Source organism: Nuphar pumila, chromosome 13, assembly GCF_984573655.1.
Source record: "Nuphar pumila chromosome 13, dmNupPumi1.hap1.1, whole genome shotgun sequence".
In the NCBI taxonomy this organism is placed as follows: domain Eukaryota; kingdom Viridiplantae; phylum Streptophyta; class Magnoliopsida; order Nymphaeales; family Nymphaeaceae; genus Nuphar; species Nuphar pumila.
The window spans coordinates 6278061-6295103 of NC_143261.1; the positions used below are offsets into that span (position 1 = coordinate 6278061).

General features: G+C 37.6%; 1 protein-coding gene across 1 annotated transcript in view; it reads right to left on the minus strand.

The window, feature by feature from the left end:
• LOC149817621 (uncharacterized) overlaps window positions 1-13556 on the minus strand; it is a 55727-nt gene extending 42171 nt beyond the window's left edge. The window contains exons 1-10 of the mRNA XM_089985933.1: window positions 13224-13556; window positions 10317-10448; window positions 10061-10132; window positions 9110-9180; window positions 8900-8999; window positions 8700-8798; window positions 8199-8325; window positions 7041-7174; window positions 6884-6943; window positions 6470-6705 (exon numbers count right to left, since the gene is read on the minus strand). Coding sequence (XP_089842059.1) covers window positions 6470-6705; window positions 6884-6943; window positions 7041-7174; window positions 8199-8325; window positions 8700-8798; window positions 8900-8999; window positions 9110-9180; window positions 10061-10132; window positions 10317-10448; window positions 13224-13379 — 1187 coding nt within the window. The 5' untranslated portion in view covers window positions 13380-13556. The remainder of the gene's footprint in view (window positions 1-6469; window positions 6706-6883; window positions 6944-7040; window positions 7175-8198; window positions 8326-8699; window positions 8799-8899; window positions 9000-9109; window positions 9181-10060; window positions 10133-10316; window positions 10449-13223) is intronic.
• Window positions 13557-17043: the final 3487 nt, after the last annotated feature.

A 17043-nucleotide genomic window follows, 5' to 3' on the forward strand; every position in this document is an offset into this window, starting at 1 on the left:
GTATCGTGGGAACCGTTTGAGTCACCCAAAATTCAATCAGTCTATCTAGCATGGTAGCTCAACCTGAGCTATTGGCCAAGATCCTCGTCAGACAGAAGATCGATGCGCAGTACGAGAAGTTGAAGGCTTTAGCGCAGAGAGCCGATACCCCCTTCCGTCTGAGTGAGAAAGAAAGTGTATGACATAAGGATCGTCTCTGAGTGCCAGAAGATCCTAATTTGAGAGAAGGGATTCTCGCAGAAGCCCACAAGTCCAAGTACACGATTCACCCTAGCGGCACAAAAATGTTTAAAGATTTGCAGCGCAGATATTGGTGGAGCGGAATGAAGTGAGACGTAGCTGAGTACGTCTCAAAGTGCTTGACTTGTCAAAAGATTAAGATCGATCACCAGCGACCAGGTGGAGTGATGCAGCAGATGGAGATTCCACAATGGAAGTGAGAGGACATCACAATGGATTTCATCGTCGATTTGCCGAGGATGCGGAGGAAACACAATGCGATTTGGATGATCATAGATCGACTCACTAAATTGGCGTATTTCCTCCCTATCCGTCTCAGTCAGTTACTGGACAGCTTGGCGGACCTCTATGTCAGGGAGATTGTGAGATTGCACGGTGTTCCTGTGTCAATCATCTCTGATCGTGACCCGAGGTTCACCTCAAGGTTTTGGGGACAGCTGCAGTTAACCTTAGGCACGAAGTTGAAATTCAGCACTGCCTTCTACCCTCAGACCGACGGACAATCTAAATGTACGATTCAGACTTTAGAGGATATGTTGTGAGCTTGCATGATGGACTGGAAGGGAGAATGAGACTCTCATACTGGATTGGCAAAATTTGCGTATAATAACAGTTATCATGCGAGCATCAGTATGGCCCCGTACGAAGCCTTGTACGGAAAGCCTTGTCGATCACCTGTTTACTGGGACAAGGTAGGCGAACAGACGCAAGATTCTCCTATAGTGTTGTAGCACTATACTCAGCAAGTGCAGATGATCAGGGAACGTCTTCGCTCCGCGCAAAGTCGGCAGAAATATTACGCCGATCATCGGCGTAGAGAGCTCATTTTCTCAAAGAGAGAGATGGTTTTTGTTAAGGTATCTCCTACAAAGAACGTTTTTCGGTTCGGGAAGAAGAGAAAGTTGAGTCCCCGATTCGTCGGACCATTTGAAATCCTGGATCGGATCGATGAGGCGGCTTACCGTGTGGCGTTGCCTCCTCAGTACGCTCAGATCCACAACATCTTCCACGTATCTATGTTGAGAAGATACGTTCACGACCTGTCGCACATCATTCATTTCGATGATGTGGACTTTTAAAAAGACTTGACGTTTGAGGAGAGACCTGTGGCAATCGTTGATCGTCGAGACCAAGTGCTCAAATCGAAGATGATTTCTCTTGTAAAAGTACATTCGCAACACCATGGAATAAATGAATCTACATGGGAGCCTGAGTCAGACATCAGGAAAAAATACCCTTGTATTTTAGCCAATAAATGCAATAGAAATTTCGAGGACGAAATTATTTTAAGGAGGGTAGGATGTAATAACCTGAAGAAAAAAAAGATGGATTTGGGTCGGATCCGAACCCGGACCCGACCCAAACCCAACAGAGGCACCGCCTCCATCACGTCTTCTAAAAACAGCGAGGCAGGGGTCTCTCGTCTCTCTCTCTGCAATCTTTCCCCCGACTCTCTCTCTGCACTCACCGTCTTTCCCCTCTCGCTCTCTCGTATCTCTCTCTCTGCACTCACTGCCTTTCCCCTCTCGCTCTCTCGTATCTCTCTCTCTGCACTCTCTTCCCCCCAATCCTCTCTCACTCACTCTCCCCGACACTCTCTCGATACCCTGACTCTCTCTCTCTCTCTCTCTCGTCTACCGCCGGTGGCCGCCACCGGCGACCTCCCCGTCCGGCGACCCCCCAAGTACGCCTCTTCTCCTCTCTTTCCCCTTTTCTTTTCTTCTCCCCCCTTTTTCCCCCCTCTCGCTGCCTCGGTCCCGCAGCGGTCCGATGAAAAGGGGTCAGGAAGCCCCCCCCCCCCCTTTTTCGTTGTCTTAAGATTTTTACGACAAGGGCCTTTGGGCCCTTCCTCATCTTTTAAATGCCAGCAGGGGGCCATTGGCCCCTGTCTCGTTTCCCTGTCAAGCAAACCGACGGGGGCCATTGGCCCCTGCCTTCTCCCCCAAAAGCTGCAAGCGAGGGGCAGGGGGGTTGGCCCCTACACCCCCCCCCCCCTCTCTTTGCTCATTTTCCCGGCAGGGGCCCTTTTTATTGTTTCAGCAGGGGCCGATGGCCCCCTGCCCTTTTAAAATTTTGGGGTCGATGGCCCCTGCCTTTTTAAATAACCAGTGGGGGCTGATGGCCCCTGCACCTATTCATTTGGTAGCAAGGGTCGTTGAGCCCTGCCCCCTCCTTTTTTTTTCGGGTCAACTGGGACGGTTGGCCCCAGCATTGTGTATCGGAGAAGTCGAGTCTTCTCCTTGCTTTCGCTTTTCGTCTTGGTTGCATGTTAATATCGCATATTTGCAGTTGCAACGGAGCTTGTTCGCGCCCCGCGAACCGAACTGGCAATCACTTACGCTCGCAGGTGACTACCTTCTTGCGATACCCCGCGATAGGGAAAGATTGCACGAAGGACTTGGACAATTGAATTGAGTTCAATTAACTAAAAAGGATAATTAAATAAATATATATATACATATATATATATATGTTTATACGAGTACACATTTAACTCAAGGACGTGGTTTCGCGATCCTTGTCCTTTACTTTCTGTCATGTCTTCTGTTTGCCGTCGCGCTTTAGGCCTAGGCTTTGCGTTTGCACTCCTGCTTACAATCTTTACTTTGTCGTCGCGCTTTGCGCCCAGGCTCCTGCTTTTGTGAATGTTTCGTTAATGCCTTGCCATTGCAGATGACGCTCAAGTCTTCCCTCATTGCATGTTCAATCAAGCATCCTCGTGGAGGATGCAAAGGGCATTTACCGCTCTCCATCTTACGATAAGAGTTGAGTCAGAGGCTTAACGATACATCATCGTCTCAAAAGAGGGATCCTTAGCCAGGATCTTGGATTTTCGAGTGAGCAGTCCTGCAAAGCAGTGTTTGAGAAATGTTGCATATTTGCAAAACACTTTTGTTGAGGTTCCTATTGAGGAACTACACCCCTTTCATCCTAGAGTATTTATAGTCATGCACTACACGCTATTACTGTGATGATCGGATGAGACGGTCGTGCGACCTCGAATAGTGTTAAATGCACAATATTGTAATCACATCAAATGGTGAATAATTCACCTTCACAGGCAAGATGCTAGAGTGGTTGAAAGACCGCAGCATTAGAATGGGTTGTTAGTTAAGCAACCCCTAACGCACCCATTCGCTTCTTGTTGTCTGTCAAGAGAGAGGACAAAGTAGTACAAAAACTCCAATAGACAGGTTGTTAACAACCACCCCACGGGCAAAGATCCGGCCTCCCCAGTCATTGGAGTTAGGGAAAGAGACTACCAGACATTATCCTAGGTGGTAGATCCCATTGACTTCTGCAGAAGTTGGATGCATCCGTGGCACTGTTTACCTACCTTTGGGGAATTCTCTCTTGGCTGAAAGTCGTCCCCCTTAGGAGCGGACTCGGGTTATTGAAAATGCATAGAATAACAGACGCTCGAATTAGTCTCAGTTGTTTCTACGTTTTAGCTGCGCGTACCCGCAGGCCAGTAATATCGAAACATAAAGTTTGTTCACACTGGTTGATGGGTCATGAGACTTGCTTATTGCATGGGAGTTCACAGCTTACGATCAAATGAATCGTCATGTTGTGTTTTGACAGTTGCACTGCTTACCTGTTTTGCACTGATTACCTGCTTTGAACTGCTTACCTGTTTTGCACTGCTTACCTGTTTTGCACTGCTTACCTGCTTGTACTGCATATCTGTTGATCTACTTTAAATTGCTTAGCATGCTAAATTAAATATGCTTAATTCAGTTTCCTATAGTCTCTCTTGTGCACCTACTAGTTTTTCGCGAAACTAACTCATTCTATGGGTACATGTGATGATTAGATACACCATGGGCGATGGCGCGATTGCAAGATGGCTTCATGATTTTCTTTTTTCTGCTCTTAGCTCACGTCCTGGTTGTTTTTGGGTTTTGTAACGGGTTTTTCTTTGGATATCCGAATTTTGTACAATTTGGGAACTCCTTTATATGAAAGTAGCATTTTCAAGTGTTTTGCATGTAACATGTAACATGTGTAGTGAGTTTTGGTTCTTTTAGCTAACGTGCCCAAAGTTGTAGCTTGCTTTTCTGATTTTTGACAAAAGAATAGTCTTCCCCTGATTTTATAAACAAACTCTTAAAGGTTCGAAAGTTTGAAATTTTGGGACGTTACACTAAAAATGACATAATGATTTGTGGTTATGATGTCATTTAAAATTTTCTAAATTAGGACAATTGCATGATTTTGAGTGTAATGCAATTGCAAAGACACTCGTTTTTTTTTGTTTTTTTTTGCACTGTAAAAAGAAAATTTTTTCTTCATGAATTCCAAAAAATACATCAAGTTCGACTTACTCCCCAAGTTTTACCTGTTATTTGATTTGGAACCCTCCTAATTCTTTAAAGCTCAAACAGTGACCAGTTTAATGATACAAGAGACAAGATGACACCAGTGAATCTAAGCTATTGTTTGCAAAAATTCAAGTGGCTCAAACAACTAGGTGCTAAGAATAACCATGTTGTAAAGGGTAATTCAGTCATTCAAGTTAGATAGGACATAAACATTCTTTTGTATTCTTGCCAAGGGCATTTTTGTTCTTTGAGATATAACGATATACATATCAAGGACGCGAACCCTAACACAGTGGGTCGTCCTCTTTGTTGGTTGCTCACATTTGCTCCTCTCTTCTCTCTTAAGGCATGATTTCCTAATGCAGACACAGAACCCGAGAAACTTCAGATGGTATCAGAGCAGGGAGAGACATAAGTCCCCTCATATCAAAGCAGCTGTTGATTCCCCTTCGTTCCCAGATAAGTTTCTTCTATTTCTTCTTACCTTCTATCCCTATCTCTTATTCTACTTTATTCTTCTTTACTACTCTTCCTTATTCTCCTCTTTCCCAGATTCCTTTGATCTGTCACAGATCTGATCTATATTTGCTCAGATTTGTGACAGATCTAATCTTTCTTGGGGATCAGTACTCTTTGCCTAAATCCTTCCAAACAAAAATAAAAAAAGGAAAGTAGGACCCAACAAAAAATAAATAAATTAAGGGTCGATTACATCTGGTCGTTGCATATATTTCAGACCAGACCAGTTATAAAAAAAGAGGCATCCATTACTGCTGAAGTCAGCACCTATACCGATCAGAGTTTTCTGATTTCTTTATGATTTCTCCAACTTTTGTTCCTTCTGATTTTGTGTTTTCTTTAATCTTTGTGTTCATATTTCTTTTGACGTGTTTTCTTGTTATTTTCTTTCCTATATTTGCTTTTATATATATATATATATATATATATATATATATATATATATATATAATGACTGCAAATCTGTTCAGATCAGTATACTGCCTCTCTTTTCTCCTTCTGATTCCTTGGGGTATCTTGTTTCTTGTTTTATTTACCTTTCTTGAATATGTCGTCTTCCAATCCCACATTGAACTCTTTCTTTCTCAACCAACTTGTCTCAGACAAGTTGGATTCTTCCAACTTCATTACATGGAAGAAGCAAATCACCCCTTTTATCAACAGCTTAGATCTGATTGGGCATCTCGACAGGACTCTACCAATGCCTGCCAAGTTAATTGTGTATACAGCTACTATGGAAGGGCAGTTACCTCAAGGTTCTACAGTAAAAAATCTTGAGTACATTTCCTGAATGAAAAATGATCAGTTTGTTGTGGCTTTCATTACGGCCACTCTCTCTCTCTCGAGGTATTGCTGCAGGTTCCTACGGGTGTCTTTGCTAGAGAGCTGTGGATGACCCTACATCGTTGGTCCGAGCAGATATCTACCCATGAGAGCAAGATTATGGTTCTTAAAGAGCAAGCTGTCCATTATTCAATCTACATGTACAGCTTGGAGGCTGTTAGAAAATGGCGTCCTATCATATTTGGATCAGGTTAGGATAGATCCATGATCCAACTCACTATTGTACTCTTTGTAAATCCATGTAAAATGTTTATGTATTAAGGGTATTCAGGTAAATTGCCGAACCCTAGTGTAAACATATTAAATAGCAATGAAACAAGAGGCAGCCACAGGGAAAAAAAAAAACCGTGGACTGCTCCTCTATTCGAACGTCCTCTTCTTTTTCCTCTTTCTCAACTTTTTTGCTGCAGGTTATCAGAGGCATCCCTTTCTTTCAAAAACAATTAATTCTTCCATGTATAGCAAAATCACACCCTAACAATTATAAAAATAAAGGCTACAAGTCTCAAAGAATTATGACAGGAACTGCACATGTATCACACCTGCGCAGTATGCTATAGAGTTCAGGTCGTGCCCTCATCCAGTCAGCAAAATTGTTCTGTCTGGATCCATTGAGATGAAGGGCTGATCTCTCAGTATGAATATACACAGCAAAGCAGATGAGGAAGTAATAGCGCTCCAAGTATTCCACAAAAAAAGAAAGTGCTGCCTCCCTCTTCATCTCATCTCGTTGACGAAGAATGCTATTGCGATAAGTAACAATAGCTTCCCGTAAGTTCTGTTGATTTCAGTGGAAAAAAGAAATCAGACAACTGACACAAGATCAACTTCCAAGTAAGCAGAAATTTGTAACAGCAAGAATAAGAATATATAACCAAAGATAACTTCTTCCCATTTTGCAAATCATTGAAGAAATGACGTCAAATACAAATAGAGGTTCTACAATAGAAAAATACCTGCATAGAGGCACAATTGTCAATAACTTTATCAACTTGTCTTTTACATTCTATTCCACCCTGAAAGCTTATCAGAATAAAATAGAGATATGTAAAGATCAAATAGCACAGCAAATGATGAAAGAATTTTCATATTGTCAAAAAAACTTTAAGGTACCTCCAGAACACGAATTAGACTTCGTATAACAGCATATTCACCTCTGATCATTGCTTCCTCAAAATTGGGGATATCATCAGTTACATGGGGGACCGTATCTAGAACTTTCCCAATTGAATTGGACCTAGAAATACCTATTTTCCAAACACATGAATAGAATAAGACCGATCTTAGTCAACAATCATAATAACAAGAGAAGAGGTGAATTTGAAAGATCAATGTTTGCTTCCTGTCTCCAATGATAACAAATTCAAGAACACATTAATTCAGTGATATTGTCTTCAGTTTCCAAAATAACATGCAATTCCATTTGAATCTAACAGTCACTTCAACCATGGTAGTCAAAGAAAGAAGCAGAATTGAGGAACAATGTGGGAAACGAAAACAAGAAGTGAAGGCCTTTCAGGTTCATGTGAAGCAGGCAACATGACATGATTAAGAAGCATTTGAGAAGCAATTCAAAGATTTAGAAATTCAAAGTCAAACTTTAAAAGTCAAAACTGTCAAACTATATGATACTATCATTACGTCCAAGATTAACTAAATTCATCTTTAAAAAAATAAATTATAAATTACCATTGTGCCAATCAAATCTAAAGAATTTTCTTTTTGGTTACATATACAATGATAAAATTACTCTATCATATGATTAATTCAAGCAAAAAACATTGTGTGCTAATATCATAATAGCTAGCAAGCAGCAAATACCAAATCTCAGTTGAAATGTGTAATGATGTACATGTTCATATAATGAGGAAAATTTTAAACAGTTCTACTTATCCCTTTAAATGAATTACCTAAAAGACATTTAAGTTTCACCAAAATCAGCACATCTTTTTATCATTCACAGAAGATACACCGACATTTACCACAAATATAATCACAACTTAACAGAAGCTTTTGATAACCATGGTTTAGATTAGACCATCTATATGTTCTTACACATCTTCAATATTCTATGTTTGAACTTTGAAGTCAATGAGCCTAACATCACACCATAATCACTTCATACAAATTGTAATTCTAGTTGCTAATACTACCAGCAGAGAAAAAAATTAACAGATTGCAAATTAAGCAACTTAACTATATTCAATGTGCAAGAAAAACTTTGCAACTCCTTAAAGAAACAAATTGCAGAAGAAAAGATACAATCAGTACCTGATGCCCCAATTCTTTTAAGATAAACCAAATTAGCAATCACCATCCCAGTTGTAGTCCTTCCACGTCCCATTTGACAGTTAAAAACTATTTCTGTAGTTATATCTGCTTGTAAGATTCTATGTACCTGGAGTATCATAAGAGGATGTTTTAACTTGATACATTTAAGAAACAATCTGATGGATATACTTGCATATAAATGAAGATGCACATGTGTGTGCGTGTGTGTGCACACAATATGATGGACATCAATTAAGGAATTCAGATATAAAATTCAATAGGCTAGAATGTGGGCCATCATGGGACATAGACAACAACTGTCATCCAAGCTATCCACCTAGTCATATAAAACTCAAAGATCTACTAACCACTCAGGCATGCACACCAACCAAAACTTAAACCTTATCAGGCTTGTGCAGCCCCTGGAGCAAAATCAAATAAGAACAAACTGATGGAACTACAAATTTGTAAAATAATATTAGTTAGGATGAAATGACCAACCAAAATGTCAAAATCTCGTTCCTTGGGGGACTTCTCATCTGTAATAGGAACACGCTCGTAATCAACAAGGTATCCTTCTGCTTGAAGCTCCTCATAAATCTAATAATGAGAAAAGACAATATCCATAACAAATCATCACATCTGAAAACATATCTTGGATACACGGCGATAAGAAATTGAGAGAACACCAAGAATCAAACCTCCAAAGGTGTCTTGATAGAATCTTGAGTGACTGGCTCCCACTGGTCTACCATCTGACCATCTGGTAGTTCATCAGTCACTAGGATCTTATTTTCATATCTGCTAATTAAATTACATATAAGCAATCCATCTTATAGAAAGAAAGTAATAGGATGTATGCAACAAACAAGTGTTTAATGTGTGCAACTACATAGAACTCTTATCAACACCTTGCGGCTTCCAGAATTATGTCTTCTTTCAGTCGAGCTTCCATTTGCTCAACCCTTGCTCTGTTGATTCCCTATTTTGAAATGGCAGATCAGTTTCAGGTTAGACCAATTTAAGGAAGAGACAATTGTTCGGCATATTCTGGAAACAAAGAAATAAGAAGTAGAATATGCAACACACTCAAGCAAAGAATATAATAGGGAGGCCATGAATCATTTAAATATCAAGTTGTTAATGCGGTGGAATATTGTGCATAAACTGGCATTCTCAAAATCAACAAAAGAAATGAAAAAGAAAAAGGAAACAATGCAATCGACCTTAAATATGGCAGAACAATTTGAGGAGCTTGATTTTCAAATACAACAAAGTGACCACTGGTCACACAACAGTTTCGCTTAAGAAAATTATAAAGCCATATAAATAGATAAACATACTCATTAACTAAACCAAATGCCGACCACTTTTTGGCAGCTCTAACTTAAACTATACTACTAAAAAACAGTTGGAGAAATTCAGCAAACCACATTCATAATTTTGGAGTTCACTGCTTACCAAAATGAGCAAATTAATCTAGAGCCTAATGCTAGATAAACCAAACATGCAGAGTGACTATCTTAGGCAAAATAGTATGAGAGAGTTTGACAGAATCCTGAAGCACCCCTTTTCTTCCGTTGATGCAGTATCATTAAGGAAATGCATCAGTAGCTGTCTCCACCTTTATCTCCCATGAACAGTTACAAATCAAGAAGAAAAAACAGATCACAAGAATATCATATTTCAAGGGCAAGCTCACCTGATTCATTATGAATTTATGATCCTTTCTAGTAACTTCCATTGAATTTCCAATTAAAAGATACATCTTAAAATACTGAATCCAAAAACTATTTTGACACATTCACTACTTGTAGCATATCAAAAAGCCATGGAAAGTCCTAACAGTAGTAAAAACACACCGTATACTCCAAATTGGAGAAAGGTTGTTCCACATCCCGCAAAACAAATGGGCGGCCATTAATGTACACAACCTATTCAGCAGCAAAGCACAAACAAAAAATGCATTACATTTTATTCAGTATAAAACCTATCAACTAATTCAAATTAAGGAGGAAAAGTAAATAGGAAGTCATTTACAACTAGACGAAAAGTCATTGAAAGAAAACCTCAACTACAAAGGAAAAAAACCACATTTAAACAAGCAACAAAACTTACAGGCTCCTCCCGAAGACTTATCCAAAGCACTTGCTTTTGTTTCCCATTCTTCTGGGCTCCAATATAATCAAGCACATTTCGGATCCCATCTGTGGTGGGTATTGCAACACCATGAACATGCAAAGAGCCAGCCTGTAAGACATCAACAAAAATCTAAACTTAGACAAGGAACCAATTGAAGAAATATAGACAAGCCAACAGGTTGCAAGATTGGGAAGACGCATGTTTCAGTCACAAAGCAAATGTGCTCAAAACCACCAAGATATTGCTCGCGGAACTAACCAGGTTCATTTTGGTAACCTTCTGAACTCCCGTAACTAACCAGGTTCGTTTTGGTGAATTGGACTTGAGAATTGGCATTGTTTTTCTTCCTAAGATATTGCTTGCAAAAGAATGTCTAAAACAGCAATTATTCAACCGAAAAATTCTTGTAAGATTTTTCATTTTTTCTTGCATTTAATTGGAAAAGCTTGACAAAATAAACAAATTTAGGAACCTAAGAAAAAAATGAAAAAAAAAACAGTGATAAGTCAATGTTAAAATTTGATGGCAATTCATTCCAAAGGGCCATGTGTGGACCAATAGAAACACATTTAGCATCAGTCTTACTGATGAGCAATAGGCACCTGCAGTGTTGTGAAAAGTGTTGAGGCGTAACGAGGCGCTCCACCAAAAACCGAGGCAAGGCGTAAAGCGTAAGCCTCAAATATTTTTTAAAAAACTTTAAAAAAATATCTAAAAATATAAATAAATAAAGAAATGCTTTATTGATGAAATAACAACCAATAAGAAATAGAAAATCTGAAATAAGTACTAAAAAATATGAGATTAACATATAAAAGTAACTAAAAACTGATTACATAACTGGAAAATATATGAGATTAACCAAAAAAAGTTAAAATATACTAAGAAACTGATTACATCACTGAAATAACTGGAAAATATATGAGATTAACCAACAAAAGTTAAAATACATGAGATTATTCTAAAAAATATGAGATTAACATATAAAAGTAAATAAAAAACTGATTACATAACTGGAAAATATAAGAGATTAACCAACAAAAGTTAAAATATATTAAGAAACTGATTACATAACTGAAATAACTGGAAAATATATGAGATTAACCTACAAAAGTTAAAATATATGAGATTATTCTAAAAAATATGAGATTAACTTATAAAAGTAACTAAAAAAATGATTACATAACTAAAAAATATATGAGATTAACCAACAAAAGATAAAATATACCAAGAAACTGATTACATAACTGGAAAATATATGAGATTAACCAACAAAAGTTAAAATACATGAGATTATTCTAAAAAATATGAGATTAACATATAAAAGTAACTAAAAAACTGATTACATAACTGGAAAATATATGAGATTAAGCAACAAAAGTTAAAATATACTAAGAAACTGATTACAAAACTGAAATAACTGGAAAATATATGAGATTAACCTACAAAAGTTAAAATATATGAGATTATTCTAAAAAATATGAGATTAACATATAAAAGTAACTAAAAAAATGATTACATAAGTGGAAAATATATGAGATTAACCAACAAAAGATAAAATATACTAAGAAACTGATTACATAACTGTAAAATATATGAGATTAACCAACAAAAGTTAAAATACATGAGATTATTCTAAAAAATATGAGATTAACATATAAAAGTAACTAAAAAACTGATTACATAACTGGAAAATATATGAGATTAACCAACAAAAGTTAAAATATACTAAGAAACTGATTACATAACTGAAATAACTGGAAAATATATGAGATTAACCTACAAAAGTTAAAAATATATGAGATTATTCTAAAAAATATGAGATTAACATATAAAAGTAACTAAAAAATGATTACATAACTGGAAAATATATGAGATTAACCAGCAAAAGATAAAATATACTAAGAAACTGATTACATAACTGGAAAATATATGAGATTAACCAACAAAAGTTAAAATATACTAAAAAACTGATTACACAACTGAAATAACTGGAAAATATATGAGATTAACCTACAAAAGTTAAAATATATGAGATTATTCTAAAAAATATGAGATTAACATATAAAAGTAACTAAAACTGATTACATAACTGGAAAATATACGAGATTAACCAACAAAAGTTAAAATATACTAAGAAACTGATTACATAACTGAAATAACTGGAAAATATATGAGATTAACCTACAAAAGTTAAAATATATGATATTATTCTATAAAATATGAGATTAACATATAAAAGTAACTAAAAAACTGATTACATAACTGGAAAATATATGAGATTAACCAACAAAAGTTAAAATATATTAAGAAACTAATTACATAACTGAAATAACTGAAAAATATACGAGATTAACCAACAAAAGTTAAAATATAGTAATATACTAAGAAACTGATTATATAACTGAAATAACTAAAAAAGTATATGAGATTAACCTACAAAAATCTTGTTGATCATGTCTCAGAAATCTTTTTGTAAAAAAAAAAAATCTTGCGCCTTGAGGCATGCCTTTTGCGCCTCAAGGGACATTCTTTATAACACCGGGCACCTGCATGAACAAATCCAGGTTCTATAGTTTTGAGTTCATATGCAGCCTGTGTATTCATTCTTCATTCTTTGATCAGGGAATCTCCCTCTCTCTCTCTAATATATATATATATATATATATATATATATATATATATATAGAGAGAGAGAGAGAGAGAGAGAGAGACCGCAATCCAATCCCCCCCCCAAAAAAAATGAAACCAATAAATTCATAAAAATCACCCTCTCCATGGCCAGCTACAGGAAAAACTACAATTACTCCTTCACCCTCAGACTAAAGGTATTACTACAAAATGGCTTAAGAAAATAGAAATCCACAAGAAGAGCACCCTCACCTGTCTGTAATTCGGAGCCCCTTCTATCTGAGGCTTCAACCGATGGTTCTGGCAACCAGGAAAATGATCACTCTTTAAAATCGTCTTCCTCCCCAGGACCGATCCTCCTCTGTGGTTCATAACTCGTTCTGGCTCTCTCGGTATCGACATCGTCATTTGTTCCGGCTCTTAAGAGAAATGAGTATTCTAGGTCTGGATTTTCTTTACTCAATACCGATAACATAGCAGGTCCAACACCAAATAAGGAGCAACCTATCAGCACCAGATGCTAACACAAGCCTTAGGCACTTGAAACCAAAAAGATGGGTGACAGGAATTAGAAGGGAAAAAAAAGAAGAGGGATGAGGGAAAAACAAAAAGGGTGGGGGGATAAGAGAGAAGGAGGGATTCTGGTTCGTATTTAACGTGAGGTATGGACAACAAAGGGTTCTTCCTCCCTCCACCTAAACGGACATGTGAGAACCGTGTATGGATTCGTTTTATCAGAGAGACATGCAATATCACAAAGAGCGCATATTCTTAGTCATGTTACACTTTGAGCTCCAACGTTTGCCTTTCCCCAGCAATAAATCAGATTCTGTCAACATCACCAAACAGCAACTTCAAGAAAAAGAAAACTAAAATGAAACGAAATAGGATTTCATAAACCCCAGCTACTCTTCGGAAAGTGTTTTTTTACAGATAGGAAAAGAAGACAGATAACAGAAAAAACAATCCTTCCCCAACTAATTAATCAAACCTATTCAGCACTTGTCAAAACAAGACGCCAAAGAGAGAGAGAAAAGGAAGAACTTCATGTATTCAATAATTTTATTCCAGTCAATACTAATAAAATTTTACTTCAAAAGAAAAGAGAGAATTTTTGACAAAAGAAAAAGGCATTAAACCAAAGGATTATCCCTTTTGTTCAAGCAATCCATACTTGACCAACACCACCAACTTCTCAGAACACACAAAAACCCTAGGTTTACGAAAATCTGTCAATAAAAACAAACACCAACAAAATTTTACTTCAAATTCAACATACCCAACGAACACCATTCTTGAGAAAAACAAAGAAACAAGGAAAAGGCTAGTGTTTTGAGGACTGAAATTATTAAGTCATACAAACAGTAAATAATTTTAACTTCAAATTAAACGAACCATAGTTTTTACGAATTCAACTCAGTCAGAAAGAGTAATCAAATTTTACTCTGATTAAAGATAAAAACAAATCTCCACACAATAAATTAAGTAATAAAAAACTCAGGGTTTAAATAAATTCCCACAACAGTAAAGAATTCCAATTCCTCGTCGCGTCCATTTCACGATGCGACGCCACCAAACGACAAAGAAAAAGAAAGAAATCAATAAAATGATAAAGAAAAGGAGGAAAACAACAAAACCACGCTTTCATGAATCGTGAATACTCCTCTAAATCGTTTCTCCCAACAAAAATAAATAAACAAAACAAAAAAAAACAAATTTCTTTACATCCTACTAATCACCACCACCAAACTCCAAACAAATCGTTCTCAAATTTCCTCCACTAAAAAACATAAATAAAAGAATGGTAAAGGAAAATTAGGGCATAGGAATAGACCCAGGGGCGGTGCTTTTTTCCTCCGTTCGGGCAAATGCGATGGAATTCCTTTTCCCGCGACACAGACAGCCGAGTCCACGAGGGGAGACCTTCTCTTCCCTTTATACGCGCTTCAGGCCAGCGCAAGATACTCGGGAAACCGAATTCTCGGGGAAACGAACGCGGTTTCCGATAGGGACCGCTCTCTCTCTCCCGAGAGCTAAAATCGGGAGCTTCGCGAGTGAAACAGTGGGCCCATGCGTCATTTTCCCGGGAAAGCAAACGGGCAGATGTCAAAATTGTTTTTGACTCTTTGGTAGTTTGGTTTAACTTGTAACTCCTTTAGTAAAAGGGTTGAATGCTTTCTTGTTATGTTTTGAAAAAAATAAATCCTATAAAATTGACTGATGATATTTTGCAAATCTAAATATAATTCGGTTAATTCTTTATTTTTTTGCATTTTTTTAAAACTATTATTTAAAATATTTTCTAATATTTTTCAATAAAAATTGAAAAAACGAAGCAAAAATCTCAATTCTTACCGTTATTTTGCCATTTTAAACTTCCGTTATTTATCTATAAATATGTTTGCAGGTTGCAACAAGCAGCTGAGAACTATTTCCTTACATGAGGATTGGGGAGAGCTTTCACAAAAGACTTTTCACATGTGAAAATTACATGATATTTTTAAGTTACTGACACATAAAATAAAATAAAAAAAAACGTGTTTGCAAATCTATGGAAAAATTTACTTACCGAGAAGGTGCTTCATAGACATGCAAAGGGATCCTAGAAATAATTCTAATTATTTAGGGTGGTAAGTCAAAAGAGAAAAAAAAAAAAAAACTAGTCTCACAACCCCATAAAGCTTATCCAGTAGGGTTGCAAACGGGTCGGATTCAGGAAGAGACTTTCAAATTTTGGGTGTTTAAAATCCGATCCATTTAAAATTTTGGGTGTTTAGAATCCGATCCAATTCGACTCCCCATTGTATTTTGTGATCCTATTGGCAGGAACTTGTCAAGTGGCTGGGATACTTCATAAAAGGAAGAAAAATGTAGGGTATTCTTCAAATAACCACCAAAGTATTCCTTCTATCTAACATAACCACCTTATTTGGCTTTTCAAATATCCACCAAAGAATTCTCACCGTTAAGCAAATATAGGGGTGGCAATCGTGTCGGGTTGGCGGGTCGACCCGACGGGTTGGCGGGTCAGCATACCTCAACCCGAACCCGACCCGTTTATTAAACGGGTCGGCTGTGGCAAACACGAACCCGACCCATTTAATAAACGGGTAACCCGACACGACCCGCCAACCCATTTAATAAATGGGTTGGGTCGGGTAAACGGGTTCTCAGGTTCGCGGGTCAGGTTGATGGGTTGACGGGTCGGGTTGGCGGGTTGACCCACCCGCCTAACCCGTTTATTAAACGGGTCAGCCGGGTTGGCGGGTTGGCGGGTTGGCATACCCTCAACCCGAACCCGACCTATTTAATAAACGGGTTACGCGGGTCGACCCGTTTATTAAACGGGTTGGCTTAAGCCCAACCCGAACCCGCCTAAGAGGCGGGTTGGCGGGTCGTGTCAGAAATTGCCACCCCTAAGCAAATAGTCCAACCCTCAACCACAGGTAGCTTAACCATGAGCCTCTATTTGACTCATGGTGTGAGATTTCCATTTTACACTTAAAAAAGTTGCAACCTATTCTTTTTTATTTTAAAGGGAAGGTGGGTCAGGCGGACCCCTACCAGTTATACACTTGTACCATTGGATTTTGAATGTGCATAGTCCCCGCACAAGGGGGGAGGGGGTTCTGCGTTCTCCCCCGAAGACAAATTCATGTGTTTTGGTGTGTATGGAAGAATATCTTGGGATCCATAATAATTTATATGCCAATGTTACCCATGATGATTTTATAATAAAATAACATATAAAAAGATAAATAACATATAAAAAAGATAGATATGAGTTTAACGAAAATGTCCTCCCGTAAAATAGATGTGTTTGACGAAAATGTATTCTCATAAATAGCTTTGCACATTCCCGCGAATCTAGGTTCCCGCCTTAGCTTTTAGCTTGTATTACAACACATTGCAGCCTTCTCGTTCCTGCTTTGTGTTACAAAACATTCTCAGGTTTATTCCTACCTCGTGGAGATAACTATAAATTGATCGACTGGTTCGATCATTGATGGGCGTCATAGGGGGATTTATCAGCCATCTCTTATTACAGTCTTCTCTTTTTCTTTGTTTTCAT